Consider the following 20,945-nt stretch of genomic DNA (forward strand, 5'->3'; position numbering starts at 1 on the left):
CCGTGGCGAAACCGGAAGCCAGGCCCGAGCCTGCCTGACTGTGGGCGGGGCCTGGATTATGTCACTACCGCTTCCCCCTGCCTAGGGGAAGCCATTGCCTCCATTACCGGTCTCCCCGGAGATGCTGCCGGCAGGCGGGGCTCCTTTGGTTAGGGAGAGCCCAGCAGGCGCCACCTAATGCAGTCCGACGGCGGAGGGGGCACGAGGCACATTGCCGGTGCCTGCCCCCACTGCAAGAGAAAGGAGGAGACCGCCGCCCGAGAAAGAGGAATCCTGCCGAGCCTGGTAAGTGAGGGCTGGGCATGAGGGAGCACGGCCGTATGAGTTCTTGAGCACCCCCCCCTGATAGGGGGCTGCTCCAACGAAGGGGTGCAGTGTCCGTTTTCAGAGCATGAGCGGCCCGTGTGCTGAGCGGGCCGCTCCAACGATGTGCACAGTGGCAGGGGGCATTTAGGGTGGCCCCGGATGGCAGTGGGCCGCCCCAGCGTCCTACTAGCCCTTTACTGAGCCCGAGGGGCCCAATGAAGTCCTCATTATTTCTAGAGCCTAGATGGCTCCCGGGGCACATTATTAATTTAAAGGGCCAGAGGAGCCCGTGCTGAGCCTATGACTGGGGCGGCTCCCACGCCCCAGTCATTGTTTAGAGCCTGGAGGGCTCCAATATGCACATTATTTTTCCCCAGAGCCTAGAAGGCTCCAAAGTGTACAGTTGGCTCCAGAGCCAGAGGGCTCCAACCTATTGCGCAGTGTTTGCTCCTAAGGGCTAGTAAAAGCCCCAGTCGCCGTTTTGAGTTCACAGCTGCCCAGCAAGTAGTGGGCAGCTGCACAGTTTAGGTTTTCCTTTCTAGGGGACTTGTTCCTTGGACTCAGGAGTGAGTCACACTCCTTCATCCCTACTTTGGCCTTCCCCAGCTGCGCAACACTTAGTGCCAGCTGCAGCGTTTAGGCCCTGGTCTTGTCTTCAGCTGCCCAGCAAGTAGTGGGCAGCTGCTACGTTTAGGTATTGGCGCAGTGGCGCAACCTGGACTTTGATGTGAGTTATGTGGTAAAGGTGATTTCTGCTATAAATGTGATTTATGTGCTTCTTAGGGTGCTAGGAAATGTACTGTGTGTAGAATGTTTTGCGCACTCTGTTCTGATACCTCTAGACATATTTTTATGCTTAGGAGGTTGTTTTATCTAGTATGGGTTATACTAGTGTGTTCATGGTTCTCTGCGTGATATTTGCCTAAGGTGTTTAGGATTGCGTAGGCGGTACTTACCTTTTACCAGTGATTACTGGTTGTGTGCTACATTTGCTATTTGGTGCTACAGTTATTATACGTGCTATGTGCTAAACCTTATTTCTACCAAGTGCTAGTTCTAAAAGTGCTTTTTCCTGACAGTGGTCCATGTGGCCCTGTCCCATGTATATAATCCCCTGTAAATTCTGCCCGTGCCTATGGCACCTTGTAAGGTGTGTGTTTTTTATCTAATGTGTTTGGTATAATACAAAGGCTATTTTTATATATAACCTTGTGTGGAGTTCCCTTTATGGGGTGCCTTGGATGTTGTTGCTGGTGGGTGCGTGCGCAAATACTTAACCTACATTGCCTCCGTGGTAAGCCTTACTGCTCGTGTCACTCTACCAAGGGGGTGAGCAGGGGTTATCTTGGCGTGTAACTCCCTTGCCCTGACTAGAGTGGTGGTTTCTGCCTAGTTTTGGCGCCAGCCTTAGCCAACCGGAAATCCCATTTCTAACACACGTCCTTAAATGAACAGGGAGGTCAATCCAGGCCTTAGCCGCAAGGAGGCAAAAAGAGCTCCCACCAGCCCGTACCTTACGAACCTTAGGCACAATCAACTTTGTCGTGCCCAAGGACTATAGGTAACGTGAAATTGAATTGAATTGAAATAAGTTTTTATAAAGCGCGATAGCTACCCGCAGGCGTTCTAGGTCTATAGGCGGTAAGAAGGGGGTGCAAAAAGTTAGGACCTTTCTTGTTGAAGATCCTGTGGCTAAAACACAAGGCTTTAAAGGTGACCCTGTATGGGGAGCCAGTGTAATTTCCTCAAGGTCTCCCCCACCGAAGCCCGCCTAGGGATATTCAGAATTAGCCGAGCTGCAGCATTCTGAACCTCTACAGGATGTTCAGATTTCTTTTGGTCACCCCTAGGTACGGGATATTGCAAAAATCTATACCAGACGTAACAAGGGCCTGTACAATGGTACGTCTGGCATCTAATGGGAGTAGATCCAGGATTTTTCACAACATTTTAAGAATGCCAAAACAGGCACCAGCCACAGCTGATATCTGCTCTGAATACGAGAGGGTGTCGTTGAACCATACTCCCAGATTCTTGACCTTAGCCTTAGAGATCGGAGTCAGTTCCAGCTCCTCCTGCCACCACGAATGTGACCAGAGGGCTGCTTACCAATTACCATCACCTGTGTCTTTCCCGCATTCAGCTGCAGATAGCTGATCTTCATCCAATTGGCAAGCTCCCCCAGGCATACCTTGAAATCAGATGCCGTTCCTGCCTCCTTTTTCTCCAGGGTATCGAATTCCCAAAGTAGCACAAATCACACACCCCAAAATAGAAACTCTGCAAACACAGCAGGCACAAATACTAATGGACACATCTCTCCATTATAAGTTTCAGGTGATCAAGGATATGCAATCTCTCTGTGGCTGGTGACCCCCCTCAGAGCCACAAACACACAGGCACAGAGAGAGTACTATGTTGCCCTTGGACGCACGAGGTCCATTGTCGAAAGGACATTTGGCGGCTGTAGTCAAGGTTCCAGTGCCTTGACATATCAGGCGGCAGACTGCTTTACAGCCCAGAACTTGTGTGCAAAATAATCCTGGCATGTTGCGTCTTGCACAATGTATGTGTCCACACAAACTCACAATGGCTTGACGTGCCGGCAGATCCGGACAATCCCGAGGATGACCTGGAAGAAGAGGCAGATGCGGCACACACCACAGCTTCTGCTGCTGGAGCAGCATGGAGGGAATGAATAATAAATAATTTCTTCACATAATCACAATATCAAAATATGACATCCCTGAAAAATGTACATAAGCCTGGTTTGTGCAATAAAATATCACTACACCAAAACCTTGTGTGAATATTTATTCTCTGCATAAGTTCATATATCTGACAAGTGAAAGTTAAACATTGTGCAGGGATATATGTTTTGGGGTCAGATTTGAATTTTAGGGTTTATTTTGGGGAGAGATATGAATTTTAGGGTACGTTTTGGGGGTCAGAGATTAATCTGAGGGTGTGTTTTGAGGTCAGATATGAACTTTAGGGTGTCTTTTGAGGTCAGATATGAAATTTCATCAAATCCTGTACATCTGAGGAACAACTTGCACTTAGCATCCAAATTTTGGCCGCCATACGCAAGCACGATCATTTTTGGAAAAGAATCGCTAAATACATGTAACAACACGGAATATTACTGCTAAAGCTAATTTGCATGCAGAATCTCACTGCAGTCAAAAAACGGGCCACAAACACACAGGAAGGGATGTCAGCATGCATCCTGTTTAATGTGCACTTTCACTTTCCCTTTTGAGAACACTGCTAGTGACTGTGGAGAGTGTTGGAGCCGTTTGCAGTTGAGTGCTGGTGATTTTGGATGTTGAGAGTGTTGTGCCCTATGAACTGTCCCTAGTGTCTCTGTGAAGTCTTGTGTACTTGTCCTTACGTGTTGTTTGCCTCTTGCTGGGGTATGTTTTGGGGCTTTATTTTTTCAGGAGTGGGTTTAGGTGTGTTCTGGGAGATGGTGGGTGCGGGTAGGGAGGGCAGGATGTCAGAGGGGGCATTGGGAGGCCTCCTCTGGCTAGTTGTATACTACCGGCCCTTGATGGTTGAGGGTGGAGATTGGATCCTGCAGGCATATGCTGTTCCTGTGCGGATGGTGAGGTGGGAGCATCTGAGGAGTCCGATGCTGAGGATCTTTGGGGTGGACAGGACTGTCTGACAATGGAAGCACTGATGGCAGGATTGCGTGGGCAGTGAAGGTGACATGTTGGACCACCTTGGAGTCCTCATTGGCCTACACGGTGGTAAGTACAACCTCGACATTTTTAAATGAACACTTTTGAAATAAATCAAATATACTGTTTGTAACACAATGGGGCATATGTCCAAGAAAGTGGCGGAGTGAGGCGTTAGCTGTCAGGGCTTAACGCCAACTTTGCCACTTCAGAAAATTAAGGCTGCACCATATTTACAAGCATATGGTGCGGGCTTGCGTTTCCCCCTGCACTGGCACTACACTTAGCAGTGTAGTGCCAATGCAGGCACCCTTGCACCATGGTGCAAGGGTGTCTGCGTGCATGGCAAAGAGTGTTCATGTACAGTAAGGGTGGCCTTCCTGTACATAAACAATCCAAGGCATTTTGTATTTTCTATGTGTGCTGCAAATGGCAGCGCACATGGAAAAAGCAAAAAGGATGAGAAATAATGCATTTCTCCTCATTTTGCAAAGTTAGGATCATGTTTTCCCTGTCCTTAACTTTTGGCGCTGCCTCCTATGTACGCTGCCCTTGTACATAGGATTTGTGTAACGTATGATGAGATAGGAAAATGTGTTCATTTAAAATAAGCCACCTCCAGAGTGTCAGTCTGCCACATCTGAAGGTGTGATCATACGCCATCAATTGTTATGGCACACCCTTGTGCAATCTACAGTAATGCTATTGTCTACAGACCATGGAGAACATGATGTTGTTGGGAGAAACAGGGCCTTGGGAATGTGTCACACAAGTAGTGTGTGCAAAATGTCCAAATATGCAAGCAGGATTGTCTTGTGTTGCCAAACTCAGCATTGTCATGTCTTGTGGGAATAACAGGCAAATTAGACATAATCATGTATGCAACCTGAACTGCAACAGTACAGTTACATAGCTTTGATGTTGATGAATCGGAAGATGAATAGGACACGTGTGAATTTACGTCTGATACTAACACACTTTTCTTTTCATGTCTCACAGCTGGCAGACCACTGATCACACAAGGAGACATCGACTCCTTCAGGGAACAACATGCCACTGGTGAGTTCACCCATTAAATATTGTCATTGTGTGATGTGATGAATGTCTGTGTAAAATCGGTACGTGGTAGTATGCAGTATGGGTGTGTATCACATGTACCTTGCCTACAGTGTGATGCTGTTTCGAAGAAGTGTGAACAAATCAGTAAGTGAAGATGGAGCAATGCATATGTCTTCCGGATGTAACTTTGCACATCCCCAGTCAGTGATACCCATGCAAGAAATATCAATGGGGTCTGTCACTACATGCATGTGGCTTACACAGCGTACAGACAGGTGAGGAGACATGCTAGTGGTGTTGGTAAAGAGGATGTCCAGACATGGAAGGCGTGTCCATCCTTGACTGAGATGACTGTGCCGGTTGGCCAGATTATGCATAAGGCGGTAGTGTTTTTCAGACCGTGCGGGGTCAGACACAGGTCTGCACAGCACTATTGTAGGTATGCTGCATACCAGCTGTCCAGCAGTTGCAGGGCGTAGCTTTAAGCCAAGGTTACCAATGGCACGTTCCCCAACCACTAGCAAAGATGGCCCTATGTATCTAATTGCCATGTTTTGGCACTGCAATGGTGTTGTCAAGCTATCTCCTTGGGGTCATTCCCTTCGTAGATTCACAGGCAGATGTAGAAGCCCCTCTCGCCACCACTACGTCACCTATTGTGACGTTGTGGTGGCGGGAGGGGCTTTGTCTCATGTATAAGTCAGTGTTCAGCCACCCAACGTTGTTTTTCCATGTGTGCTGGAAGAAGACCAATTGCATTGTTTGTTTCTGTACAGGAAGGTGTCCTTTCCTGTGCATGTACAAATAAAAGGAAAAATGCTATTTTGACGCTGCCATGTGTGCTGCTTGATGCAGCACAAATGATAGTGACAGTAGGGCTTTTCCAGGATTGTTTATGTGCAGGAAGGGACACCCTCCTACACGTAAACAATCGGCCCCTGCACACAGACACCCTTGCACTCTTGTGTAAGGGTGCCTGTGTTGGGGCTGAGTTGATAAACTAAGGGCCATCGCCGGGGGACACGCAGGGCTGCACCACATTTTTGTACATATGGTGCAGCCTTGTGTTACAGAAGTGGAGGAGCGAGTTGCAACACCCGGGGGGCTAATGCCTCTCTCCTCCAATTCCTTGTACAATGCCCCCTCAGTCAGGATATGTGACAGCACCATCATTTGACACCGACAGTCTCATAGTGTTGTGACACACCATGTCACATACCATGCACTATCATGCCAGTGTCACTATCATGTTGTAACTGATTCTTAATTCAACATTTCATTGTCCATTTCACTTTCAAACTTCACAATCTTTCGTTAGAGTGTAGGCTCCCATGTTTCACTGACCTTATGTTTCAGAATTAAATGGAGAACTTTGACATAGTCGTCAGGACTCACATATTGTCATTGTTCTTATTTTACAGACAACATGCCGACAGAGGAGACACACGCGTTTCAGGTCAGGAAAGACCCATATCTGCATAAACACGGGGTGGCCAGGGGCTATCGCAACATGGAGAGGAGACAAAGAGCTGACGGGGCAGCTGGGAGGTGGAAGTCTCTGCCTAAAGTTGTACTCGACCAGATGCAGAGGGACACACAGGTCATACCTGGCCCTTCTAGCGACAGGCGTGGGTCCCGACATAGCCTGAGATCAGCTCATCACACCGAGACACCACACAGGCAAGCTGCTGCCACAGGATCCGGCACACAATCTAGTGCCCCCTCACAGCCACACGGAGAAGGGACTGCCGTACTGCCATCTTTAGCACCGGCACTGCACTGTGTAATGGACATGAACGTGACACTGAGACAAATCAAACAGGAAATGGCGGAGCTGAACACCCACCTCCAGGCCATTAAGGCTGCCCTGGGTCTCCCATTTTGACACTGACCAATAGTGACCCATCCCCTTTTTCCCGTTACCCCATTGTTTTTTCATAGTTAGTCATAGATAAAAAATTTTAAGTGTTGAGTAGTGTAGTTGTAGTGTAGGAATAGGTAGTGTAAGATTTTAACAATGTATTAGATTTTTATTCTGTTGTAGTATTTGGGGATAAGTTTCCTTTTCCTTTGGGTGGGGGGTTGATGTATTTGTTGTTATATAAAACAAAATATATATAGCAATGTCAGCCCTTCAATGTGGAGTATGAAAACTAAGCTGACGAAACCACTCATTGAAACAGAGCACCAACTGCATGCTGGTACATGCAGTCATTGAACACCAACGATTGGAGTGCTTTAAGAGGAATGCGACACAGGTGTGTCCCACGCTACTTTAGGGGATGGGCCAAAGCAATTTTAAATGGACTCCAAAAGTGCCAGAGGCATCTGAGGAAGGCATCACCGAAACGCGTCATGCCAGGCTCTGAATAAATGGTCTCCCTGAAACCCCGCCGTGTCCCCTTGTTTCGTTTACGGAGGAAGACAACCTTGGCATATGTATATATATATATATAGTAGTACATTGCATCCAGTGCATGTAAGCATCTTACAGCACTTAAGAGCGGTTGCCATCGATGACCAAAGCTACCCTGTGGCACGCCATATTAACGCTTTTCATGGAGGGAGAATAGAAGACCTGCAATATTATGTCATCGACAGTGTTAGCAAAAACATAAGAGGAGGCAATAGACTCCTAGCACTCAGAAGGTTGGAGTCGAGGTATATCATCATGCTTGACACCAAGACTCCTAATGGCTTAAATTCAGACGAAGCCTTGAGTGTGCATTTATAACCTAACACACAAAGATAGGTCCTGTATCTGCAATATCAACAATATTTTGCTCCATTTGATGCTGTTAATCCCACTCCTCTGAAAACTTTGTGGGAAGGGTGCTCAAATAAATATAACAGCACCAACAATTTGATTTATTTTAATTTTTCACATTATGGTATAACACTATTTGGAGCTCATTGAGTAATTCACATTTTCACCAATTCACACACACAAAATATATTAGCTACAGTACTGAGAGATCCAACATCAGCCATAGAGAGCTAGTTGGATGGGATAATTCACTATCAAACAGGAATGAGAGGATATTAGTAGTCCATAGTCGGTTCTAAGCCCACTGGGGCAGAACACACGATGTAAAAATGGTGACAAATGGTCTACGGAAATTGATATATGTTTGCCACATGAAGCTCATAATGTAATTCAGTACTGTTTTATGTATTTTTCAAATTTCATTTTTCAAGTTTCACAATTTCATTATTTTTCTGCACAAAATCTAAGGGTTGCGTGTATGGTTATCATTTGTTGCCTTCCTATGAAAGAACAGATATACCATAGGGGATATATTATCAATAACATTATTTGAAAAAATACTTGTTCAAATAAGATCTCTATAAAATGTTTATTTAAACCAAACATAATTAACTACATACATATGGTTCACATGAATTGCTGTCTTATCAAATGCTGTATATAATTTGAAAGAAAGACTATATGTCATGTAATGAATTTTACGTCGAATGCAACATACCTCTTCCATGGTAATGAAAGGGAGGTGGGCTACCGTAGCAACCGATGCGCGTCACTACTAAGCTCCAAAACCTTGTATATATTCCCATAGCACCAACTGTGAAGTTGTTGTGAACAAGGCGGGTTCCCCGCCGAAACGCGTAGAGCCATTTTTCGTTGAGAGATTAACATAATAATTCCTCTTTGTTAAGAATCCCACGGTGTCAGCGCCTTTTTTCGTATCAAGAAAGGAAGGATTGGATGACATATATATATATATATATATATATATATATATATATATATATATATATATATATATATATATATATATATATATATATATATATATCCAAAAAACACCTCTCCAATGCCGAAGAAGTAAGAGGCCACACGGGGGAAATCCTGTCTGGAGCCTTTATTGTGGACACAGGGCATGATGCATTTCGGTGACCCTTCGCCTTGTCAGATGCCTCCACACACGGAACAGTACTCCATCTCCAGTTAAATAGTCTCCTCCTGTTCCCTGATTGGTCACAGAGTTTGGCCCACTGCTGACTCAGTGCACACCTTCTGTAGTCCAACATCATGATTGCATATCTCAGAATTCACCCGGATAGGAAGGGAGTGCACGGGGCATCAAATAAACGATTGTCCTTGGGGAGAAACGATGGCTGCTGTAATGATGTCTGGCCCCGTATATATATATATGTAAGATAACTGTGTAGTTAGTTAATGTTTAGCTATTTATTATTATTATTATTTTAATTTGTAGAGCGCAAACAGCTACCTCTGACGGAGGTGTCCCGGTGCTAACAGCGATTGCCGGGGTAAGATACCTGGTGGGGGGAGGCTCTAAGGTAGGTCAAATAGCCAGGTTTTAAGAGACTTCCTAAAAAGTGGTTCTGAGTTAGCCTTTCAGAGGTGCTCCAGCATGGAGTTCCATAGAGCGGCGGTTTTAAAAGCAATTGAGCGACCGCCATTCTTGCTTTTTTTAAACGTGGAATAGCTAGGAGTTTCTGATGATTAGATCTCAGAGTCTGTTTTGGGTATATCTGGGTTGTCTTTGTTGTAAGTATTTGGGGCCATAGTCATTGTTGGATATTTAGGTGAGGGTCAGAGCCTTAAACTGGATCCTCTTTTAAACAGGCAGCCGATGTAGGCTGCGCAGATGTTGAGAGATGTGATGACTGAGTGGAACGTTCTCAATGAGCCTGGCGGCCGCATTTTGAATAACCTGCAGCTTTCTGATGAGGTAGTCTGGGAGACCCAAGTAGAGGCTGTTGGTGTAATCCAGCTGCGAAATAACCAGTGTGTGTAATACCGTTTTTCTGCAGTCCATTGGTAGGAGATGTAAGTATCTCTTTAGGGTTTTCAACTTCCAGAAGCATGAAGATGAGATATGGCCTATCTGGGCCTTTCTTGAGAGGGCGGAGTAAAATTTAAACCCTATATTTCTCGCCGACGAGACTGGCAGCGGGGGAGAGGAGGATTCAGTTCCTTTGGCCACCAGAGCTCGGCTTTTGGTGGTGATGGCTGATTAAAAAGTAGAACTTCAGGTTTGTCTGTGTTTAATTTTAAACAGTTGGTTGTCATCCATGATGAGATGTTAATCAGGCACTGTTTAAAGTTGGTAAAACTGCCTCAGAGTGATCCCTGAAAGAAAACACCAACTGGGTGTCGTCAGCGTAGGAGACCACTTTGACACCATATTGTTCAATGATTGAGGCAAGTGGGGCAAGATAAATATTAAAAAGGGTTGGGCTCAGGGCCGTGCCCTGAGTGATACCACAAACAAGCGGGCGGGTAGCGGATGCATGAGGGCGTAGACCGATTTTCTGGAGTGGAACCAAGTTAGGACAGTGCCTCTCACACCCATCTGCTCAAGCCTCTCCATAAGGATCAGGTGTGAGACAGTGTCAAATGCTGCGGACATGTGCAGCAGCACTAACAATGCGTAATTACCCTGATCCAAGGTTTCTCATATCATTTCTGCCACTTCCAGTAGAGCTGTCTCTGTGCTATAACGTGCCCTGAATCCAGATTGTGAGTCATGTAGGAGGTTGTTTGATTCAAGGTATGCTGAAAGTTGTTTCTGTACTTCCTTTTCCAAGATCCTGGCCGGGGCTGGCAGAAGGGAAATTGGCCTAAAATTCTTTAATTCGATAGGGTCAGCATCCGCGTTTTTTCAGATGGGCTGTACTAGTGCGGTTTTCCATATAGATGGATAGGTGCCAGTATTTAAGGAAGAGTTCCAGATCTGATTTAGTGATGGGTTCAGTACCGGGGCAAGTAAGGTAAAAAACTTAGCCGGACACGGATCGGTTGGAGATCCAGATTTGATTTTGACAAGTAGATTAAGGAAAGCTTCAGAGCTGAATCAGTGAAATTTACTCCGGGTGTCTGAGCAGTGAGGTTTGGGTGGGGGAGGGGTAGGGGTTTTTGTTGGGGTAAATGCAGAGTATATTGCCTGTTTATTATTCTGAAAAAAGCCGGAGAGGTCCTCACACAAGGGGGCAGAATGTTTAATAGTGCATTCCAAGGCCTTTTGCTTGATAAATCCTTGGACAATCCTAAAAACTTCTTTGGTAGAATTGTCAGAGGCACTAATTTGATCAGCCAGAAAGTCTCTACTAGAGTGACATTTGTCTTTTTAAAAATGTTTTAGTGCAGCTTTGTAAGCGCTCTGAGTTTTAGTGTCATAGGTTTTCCACCATATCCGTTCCAACTTTTTACAAACACCTTTCTCTTTGCGGAGTTCATCTGTAAACCAGGGGGCGGATGGTATGGTTCTAATCATTTTTGGATTTCTAATCGGGGCCACTTTCTCAAGAGCTGTGGAAACCCAGCCATTGAAAGAGGAGGCATAATGGCTTGGTTCCTTTGTGAGCAGCAGAGGACTGTTTGGAAGAACCCATCCCATAGATTCCAGTGAGGCTTTCCTCCAAATCCGTTTATCTTCGTATTTGGCTTTCACTGGATCTTTGCGGCTAGGACCAGCGAGAGTAAAAGGTATTAAGCTGTGATCTGACCATGAAAGTGGGATCGGATCTGCCACCTTTAGAGTTGGAACGTTGGTAAAAATCAGGTCAAGTAGATGACCGACTATGTGAGTAGGAAGAGTAATCATTTGGGTAAGGTTTAGTCCCATTAGGGAGTCAGACAACTGAGAGGCTAAAGGACAGTTATCATTGTCCATGTGCACGTGGAAGCTAAGATGTAGTTGACCTGTCTTCTGATGTGTTTTAAGGGTGGGAGGGGAGTTCATGTCTTAGATATGATGCTGCGTGTTTAGGATTAGTTACAGTGGATAGTTTAGAGGAGCATTCACTTAGTTTCAGTTAGTTAACATTAGGTTAGTTATAGTAGTGCTTAGTGTTAGTTCAGGGTAGTTAATTTTGTGAATTGATAATACATTTTTACTGGTTTTGAACTGTGGTTGCACCTACGTCTGAAGTGATTTGGTGGAGTGGTGCTTTTTGCCTTGTATACAACTTATTTAATCACATAACAATAATTTGAATGTGTACGTGTGATCATGACATGTAATTTAGCTGGATGGATAGTGTCAGGATCCATTTTATTTGTGCACAGGAAACTTGCATAGATTACTGGGTGGCAAATCGGAGTTATGCCCTAGGTTAGGGGCACTCTTTTGTGAAGTTGAATCTCTTATGTGTGACTCACAGAGTTGGACAGCACATTGTTACCCATTTACAACACAATGTAGGAACATGAGCTTGAACAAACCGTGAGATTGCAACTCTTATCCATCATGGAGATGGATGTATGCGCCGGGATCCCCAGATTACGGACCCGCCATGCATTTCACATGAGCCTGGCACAGAGTCCATCTACCATGCACAGACATAGGCACACTTGCTATGTAGTGCAAGTGTGTCAGCTTTATAGAAATTGGATGTTCCTGTGCAGGGAGGCTCACCTTCCTGGACATGCAAAATGTTGTAATTTTGTGGCTCAAATGTGCACGGCACAAGGCAGAACACAGTTCTGCAGCAAACAGGAGGGGAAATGTAGCATTGCTCCCTGTGGTGCCAGTGTTCTACCCACTTTTCCCAGCTGTTATTTTTGGCATCTGACTATATGCTAATTGCAGTACACTAAACACCACTAGACACATTGCCCTCCCCCTTCACAGTGAGCAAAGCATACGAGGGTTCCTTATTTCCAAGACATTGTTTTATCCACAGGAAGTGGCTGACTGAGGACTTGCACTTTTGGAAAAGTCCCTATTGCCAACACAACTTTACTGAAACCGACATTGTGGTTCCAATAGCGGGCGGTAGATACGTGCCATTGCGAATCGTCATCTACGTGAATATGGTGTATGCTCTATCTTGAAATGTGGCATGCAGTGACCCCCATCACAACCAGCTTTGTCCACCCCGTTGAGTGTGAGTAGATCTGCTAAGTGAGACTTTTTAAATTAATTTATTTATTGACATTTCAAATAAGTAACCAGGCAAATTAAAGGACAAGCACAGACATTAGTAGCATGAATCAGCGACAATGCAGTATATACACACCAGCCAAATAAAATCACAGCATTTCTGAAACAATAATCAATACGTACACACAATAAAAGCAGAGCCACGCTTTGCACCCCTTGACTTAGACCACTGGGGGGTATATTTGTCAAAGTCCCAAAACCAGTCGAGGGTCCCTGTGACCAGTCCAGCATAGAAAACCACCTACTCTCCAGCGCGAGGGGGCTGCGACCTCCCCTCCATCACAGTCGTGTCAACCTCATGTGTATTTGAAATGTCACGTTCGGGCCTCTTTTCCAGAAACAGTGCCCAAAAGTTCTTGGGCCTATTGCAGGGGGTGAGGGGGGGTAATAAGTCATCATATCATTCAGTTTGTGTACAGCAGTAAAGCATTTCTTTAGTCCACTGGGAAAGCGTTGGCACAGGGCTCTGCATCTAAGAGAGTGCCACGCACCTCTTGGCCACCAGAAAGGCCATGTCCACTAGTCGTCGGTGTTCTGTCTTGATGGTCTTAGAGTACCCAAGAATAGCTAGCAGGGGAGTTGGGAGTAGTGAAAGTTCCGGAATTCTATTCACTTCCTCATACACTGTGCACCAAAAGGCAAACATTCCTGGGCAGGACCAGGCCACATGTAAAAAATCAGCCAGCTGCACTCTGCATCTCTCACAGCGTGAGCTCTCCCGAAGTCCGTATAGATAGAGCCGTTCTGGGGTGTAGTAAACCCTGTTTAAACATTTTAAATGCAGCAGCCGGTGGCGACCGTTGAGCGATAATATTTTGGTATTAGCACAACAGTATTGCCACGTTTCCTCTGGGAGGTCCACCGCCAGGTCAGTCTGCCATACCAAACGGGGCTTAGTGTAGTCCGTCGTTCTCTGAGAGAGAGCAACTCGATACAGATTTGTTATTGACTTGGTCGAAGTCTTGGCATTAATGATATAATCATATGTCATGATCACCGGGGGTTCCGCCACGTCCTCCCCTAGCAGGTCTTTGAGTGCGTGTCGGACCCTATGGAATTGAAAGCGAGGAAGGAGGGAGTGAGTGGCGTCCTCAGACTCCAGTTCGTCCCAGATGCGAGCCCTACCATCCATGAATAAGTCTCCTATGTGATTTATATCTAGTGCAGCCAACGCTGCCAGCACTTCTTTATCCTTACATGGGACAAGCCACGAACACCAGGCGAAGGGGGCCTTCAGGGCTCACAGAAGCGTGCAGGCCTGTGCATCCATCATGTGGTGCCAGGCGTGAGTAACGGTGTTCAGGGAGTCAAGGAAACCCGTCCGGTGGTCACGAGGGCAAGAAAACAGCGCGGGAAGAGAGAACGGGGCCACGACAATCGATTCTATGTGTATGTGCAGAATATCCGCAGGGCCGTGTATCCAGTGGTACGCATGTGCGCTTTGCGCGGCTCGATAATAGAGATCCAGGTCCGGAGTGTTCAGACCACCCTCCACATATGGACGGGTGAGGATTTTCCACGCAACTCTGGGTTGCTTGCCGGCCCATGCCAGTCGGATTATAAGTGAGTGTAGTTGTTGAATAAACAGGCTAGATAGGACCATGGGTATGTTACTGAACAGGAACAGGAAGCGAGGTAGCACTATCATTTTCATGAGGGAAATGCGACCCATCAAGGACAAAGGCAGGCCAATCCACTTGGTAATATCGTCTTCTAGCTTAGAGATAGCCACCCCGTAGTTCTCCCTGAGAACCACCTCCGAATCTGTATGTAGCCGGATCCCCAAATAACGTACCGCCTCTGTGGTTGCACTGGATGGGAAATTCCGGATCGAATCTCTAAGTGGCAGGTGTGAGTGGGAACATAAGTGATTAGCTCCAGTTCACGTGAATACCCGAAAGGGAGCTGAATAAGACTACTTTACGTAGCACCGCCGGTAGGTTTACCTCCGGGTCGCGAACATATAATAATGTGTCATCTGCATATGTGGACACAATCAAATTGTATGTGGGGAACCGTACACCCCGATGTCTATGATATTCGAGTAGAGCGCACGCAAGAGGTTCAGCCACTAGTGCGTATGAGTATGGGGAAAGGGGGCCTCCCTGCCTCGTGCCGCGACCGATACTGATGGGGTCAGTGGTAAGTGACCCAATACGAACACAGGCCATAGGATATGCATAGAGTGTGTTCAGGAGTTGGAGGAAGAGATCCCCCACCCCCATGCGACTCAAAACTTGTCTCAGGAAAGGCCACTCGACACAGTCGAAGGCCTTTTCCATGTCTTAAAAGACCGCGACAGCAGAGACATCTGGGTGGGTGTGTTGGAATGCAGCGAACACCGTCCGTAAATTGTAAGTGAAGTTGCGACTGGGGACAAAGCCTGCCTGCTCAGGGGCAACCAGAGAGGCGACCAGAGGGCTGAGGCGGTTAGCGATTATTTTAGCAAATATCTTCGCATCGACATTTAATAACGATAGCGGGCGGTACGAAGAACAGTCCCCAGGGGGTTTCCCAGGTTTAAGAATTGCAATAAGTATCGCTTCTCGCATCGTGGGGGGCATTTCACCGGACTCTGCCATGTTCTCAAAGAGTGTCAGTAGTCGAGGGATCAGTAGGTCATAATATGTCTTGTAAAACGACACAGTTAGTCCATCACTACCTGGCGCACTCCCAGCCCTCACTGCCGATAGGGAGGGCCAGAACAATTTCCTCAAGCTCGTAGTGGTCGCACCAGGAATTCGCGATGCAAGTTAGACAGCCAGGGCAGTTCAATATGAGTAGGTAGTTAAGAATACGTTCCTCCGGGATAGGGCCTCTAGAGGCGTATAGAGTTGTATAATACTCCCGATAACAGTCCGCCACCGGCTCATCGGATAGGGGCTCGTCTGTCTGAGGAGATCTCATGCCGGGAATCGCAGTACTACTCCTACGCTGCCTGGTCAGCTGTGCCAAAACCGACCCGGGGCGCTCTCCCTACCCGTAGGATCATGCGGTGGCATACTTTCCCAGATGCTTAATCTCGGAGTCAGCCTCCTCATGGTACTCGCGCAGTGTTTGGGCGAGTTCCTGAATTAGGTCTTCGTCATCATCCCGTAGGCGTCGTGCCTCTATGTCCTTAAGCCTGTTCTCCAGAATCGCCAGACGCCCCGGATGGATTTAAGGACCCCAGCGTGTTTGGCGATGGTGACTCCCTGCATATACGCCTTAAAGGCCTCCCACACCATGAAGAATGAGTCGACAAAGCCTATATTGGTGTCATAAAATTCCTCGATGGCCGTGGCTAGCTCCTCCCTGAAGGTGTCGTCCAGCAAAGAGTAAGGAGGGAAGCCCCAAGCAAATGGCGGGATACGTTTCTCCGGCACTGTAAACGTGATAAGAATAGGGGAGTGGTCCGAGAAAGTGTACGGAAGGATCGTACATGCCCCCACCAGGGAAAGCAGGTGGGAAGTGGTCAACCAGTAGTCAATCCGAATATGAATGTCATGTGGTGCCGAGTAGTGCGTGTATCCCCCTGAGTCTGGTGTCGAAATCTCCATATATCCTGCAACCCCAGTCGCGTCATCTCCACGTCTAGCACTCTGGCGGAGGCCGAGGGGCGGCGATCAGGACCGTCTAATCTATCGAGTGAGGGCTGTCTTGTCATATTAAAGTTGCCCCCCCACAGGACGTGCCCTCCACAGTGTTCTCGGACCCTATCTGCTAGATCAGTGTAAAAAGCGGGGTGGTCGTAGTTAGGTCCATAAGTGTTCACTATATAGAACTCCATACCCTTCCCCATGCATTTAGTGATCGTGTACCGACCCTCACTGTCTGTTACTATTGGGGTAAATTTCAGTGATGCCTTTCGGTTAACCCACGGTAAAACTCCCCTAGCGTGTGAAGTAAATCCCGCCGCATGTACATTATTCAAGAAACCTCTGTAGAGCAGTGTCGGGCTGTCCAGCCGAGTACAGCTCAGCATTCAACTCCACTGTTCAATCCTGTTCATCCAGGGAGCCTTCCGTAGCTTCCACGTGCGGCTCACTGTCTGGGGGTTGCCTCGTTTCTCTGCACCATTCCTTGAGGGCATTCTGGAGAGCCATAGGGTCAGTGAAGATCATGGACTTCCCCTGCATGTTGACCCGCAACTTTGCAGGGTATAGCATCGCATAGTCCGTGCCCATTTCTCAAAGCTGGCGTTTCATTGGCACAAACTGTCTCCGTGCCTCCTGCACTTTTGCAGTGAAATCAGGGAAAAGGGAGATTGTCGAGCCCTCATAGTTTAGTGGTTGCTTCTCCCTGCCAAGCCTCAGTGCCGCATCATGGTCCCTATAATTGAGCAGTTTAACAATTATTGGGCGCGGGTGCGCCCCCGGTTTTGGTCTAAGGCCCAGGGATCAGTACGCTCTTTCCACGCCAAACATCCCTGAGAAGGCCTTGTCTCCCAGTAGTGATTTTAAGAGGTTGTCCACAAATATCTCCTTATTCCCGGTCTGTGTAGATTCCGGCAAACCCGTAATGCGGAGATTGCATCTCCGGGAACGGGCCTCTAAGTCCTCAGTCTTATCCTGCAGGAGTTGGAGCACTCTGCCCAGTTGTTTGTGTTCCGTATCAAGGGACGTCTGTGCTTCCTCCACCTCCACGATGCAGCGCTCGGACATGCCGATCCGTTCTGCATGTTTATCTAGCCTCTCCTCCATCCGGTCCATGCGGTAGGTGAGTGCATCCAACGTTGATCCCAGAGAGGCGCTCCCACCATGTAGGCCCTTCTCCATGGCTAAGAGGATGCTGCGGATATCTTGCTGTGACGAATCACACGTTGATTCCATCTCTGCGCGGTCCTCGCCCGGTGGAGGATCACTAGATTTGGATCTCTTGTTGTCGAAAGACAGTTTGGATTGATTCCTACCTGTGCGCCCTATCGCAATGCCAGCAAGTGCTCCGCAGCCGACAAACAAGAGACAAGTAAGTAGGGCTCGAGGGCCGCCAGCACTACGGTCATAGCTCCCTCTTCACCAGCCGGATGTGTGGCAGGCGTATGGCCCTCGGGCCGCAGGGAAGCTCAGGCAAGGTGCGGTTCTGTAGCAGGTATTAGGCAGATATCTCACCCAAACAGACGAGGGTCCAAGTCGTGCCGGGCAATGCGTCGTACCAAACAGCAACCACCTTCAGATATCCATCGCATCCATCGAAACCACAGTAAGCCCTGAGTGCACTCGGGAGGCGCCAGGTAGGGTGGCAATACTCTTCACTGGACATGAGCTCCAGAACTCAATAGCTCTCCAACATATCATAGGAGTTGGGAACCAGTTACAGTTATAGGAGGGAGAGCTACTCCACGGGGACGGCCCCACTGCCAGTTCCGTGCTGGCGCACTATGTCAATGAGCGTCCGTCGCACCTCCCACGTCGTGCCACTTTACTGTCTGGAGGTCATGTCTCACTGGCTGTGTACAGTGGAGTTCCAGAAGTGGCACAGATCTCAGGGGCCCAGCCGCACCTCTCGGGCCATCTCCACCACGCCTCAGCACCAACAAGTCACCTCCGCGTCGCAGCCGGGTTGTCAGCGCCGGTCTCCCCACTCAACAAAGTTTCCGCAGCGTCCCCACAGCCCATCCCCGGCTGTCGCTGAGCGTCCGTTAGAGGCAGCGCCCCCTGATGCCCCCGGCAGCAGTCCCTCCGCCACAGATTACTACGGAGAGGCAAGGGCCATCAATCAGGAGCAGGTGGATCGCGGACCCCCGAAGGTGTCACCAGGCGTCAGGCCTGTCTCCAGCAGGCCGCCACCAAAGGGGCAACCAGCGCACCCCTTAGCTCTCGGATCACAGAGAGAGCATTCTCTGCTGTGGTTCTCCTCTCAGGGCCGAGGCCCAGCAGCACACAGCAGCCGGGCACCAGAGTCCCACAGGCCCGCCAGGCACTCACGTAGCGCGTCTCCTCCGTCTCCTCTGCTGGGCAGGTCCACTCACCTCGCAGTCCCCGCCCCTCCGGCAGCGCGCCCTCCGCTGCAGCAACACAGAGGAGACCGGGACTCGGCAGGAAGCAGCAGTCGGGCACAAAGACGCGCACAGGCGCCGCCGGTCGCCCGGGCCGCCACCAGCAGGTCACCGACTCCTGGGAGCACAGATCGTACCTCGGCTCTCACCGCCGCAGCAGGCTCCGCCTCACTCCGGCCCACAGCGCGTCTAGGCACCGCAGCCCGTAATAGCTCGATCAGCAGGGATCAACGGCCGGAACCTCGCCAGGCACCGGCCGCAAACACCGAGGGACACAAATCAGGCTGGTAGGACCGTCTAGGGTGCAGCCACACACAGGATATTTAACAGGATAGTGTCGGAGACAGGGGAGCTCTCTGCTCAAGAAGCCATCTTAGTTGCGAGCTAGCTCCGCCCCCCTGCTAAGTGAGACTTGTTAGCAATGCTAAACGAAGACACTACTTGTGGCATGCAACGGATTTGAACATTTTCCACACATGCCTATTCCCATCATGTATGTAGGGCAATGTTGGACTCTTGCAAGAGTGTTGTATTTGAGCAATGAGGACACGGCTAGTCCACACATACCCGGTAATCTCCCTGCCTATCTGGGACACAGATTCAACATACCCATTTTTCATATGTCCCTCGGTGTAAGTTTTGGTGGATTCACTGGCCCAACATTTTTTAAGACTTCTATACTTGAATGGTCGTAGGCAACACACATCTGTGTGACTTACATTTTTTTATTACGAAGTGCATTGACTTTGGCGAAGACTGGCCAAGGAGGGGAGCCATGCAGCCCACCTCCCTGGGCCAATTTTAGATCTAAAGGGGGGCATCCGCAGGCACAAAGCAAAAATCATGAGGGAGGAGGACACGCAGCCCCCTCCCTAAGGTCAATTTCAGCCCCAGGGACCCCATCCTCGGGTCAGGCTGTAAAAGTAAATGGGAATGGGGCAACATGCAACCCTCCCAGAACTATAAATAAGCCTGGGGACTCCATACTCCATTGCCGGCTTGGCTATGCAGTGGGGGGCCCACACCCAGAGCATAGCAGTTTCCTTGCCCGCACTGGTCCGGGCACGGAAACCTGTGATTGCGCTTCGTGGGAGCAATTTTTAAGCTCCTGCAAAGCGAGAACAAACACTACATCTGTGCCCAGCAGGCAGGAGCATTAAAAAATACACCTGGCTGCTGGGAGCAGCCTTTACAATTGCTTACCTGCCCGCTGTGAAGTGAGCAGAGAAACAGATGAAAAAATTGCTCTCGCATGCAGGGAGCAGCATTTTTAGCTTCTCCCTGAGAGCGGGAGCAATGCTGGTTCATGCCGGAGGCATGGTGCATCTGGGGCAGTGCCCTAAGGTAACTACAACTCACACTCTGGCCGTGCACCGCTAATTACCCCATATATTACATCACTCATGATAACTTCTATGCCATCATTGATGATATAATTTGCAGTAAAATGATGGTGGGCGCGCAAGTTATAGGTACCCGAGAGCACGAGTTATAGTTTCTTGAGATAACTCTAACCATTACTGCTGAATTTCTATGGTTTTGTGTATAAATTGTTAATCGAACTATACCGTCCCTGTAACCTTTGTTTTTTTTAGCTAATTTCTCAGGTTTATTAAATTCTATTTCCTAACAAGAACGTCCCTGTAAACTTTGTTTTTTTGGGGGATAAATATATAAATATATATATAATATTTATAGTTAAGCACCCATAGAACTATGGAATTACTAGCCCCTAGACAACCTCATAAAATTCTCTTTTATAGGTAACTTGGCAAAGGTGTAAGACGACCTTACTAAGTAATCACTGTGAGGTAGCTCCATAGATAGCCTTTGCTAGGACTTTATCACTGTAAGAACAAACAGGGGCTCAGAAAAAGAGCCTCTCATACTATGAGAAAAAGTATAAAACGATGAGTTAATCCGAAACCTAGGAGGAGCAACATTCTGGATTATGACCTTTGCTGAGCATTTCAACAACAAAAA

General features: G+C 48.0%; 1 protein-coding gene across 1 annotated transcript in view; it reads right to left on the minus strand.

The window, feature by feature from the left end:
• LOC144759390 (uncharacterized) overlaps positions 1-20,945 on the minus strand; it is a 577,744-nt gene that overhangs the window by 315,268 nt on the left and 241,531 nt on the right. Inside the window, 1 exon segment of the mRNA XM_078646483.1 lies at positions 17,481-17,841. Coding sequence (XP_078502609.1) covers positions 17,481-17,841 — 361 coding nt within the window.

The sequence above is a fragment of the Lissotriton helveticus genome, chromosome 1_1, assembly GCF_964261635.1.
Source record: "Lissotriton helveticus chromosome 1_1, aLisHel1.1, whole genome shotgun sequence".
In the NCBI taxonomy this organism is placed as follows: Eukaryota; Metazoa; Chordata; class Amphibia; order Caudata; family Salamandridae; genus Lissotriton; species Lissotriton helveticus.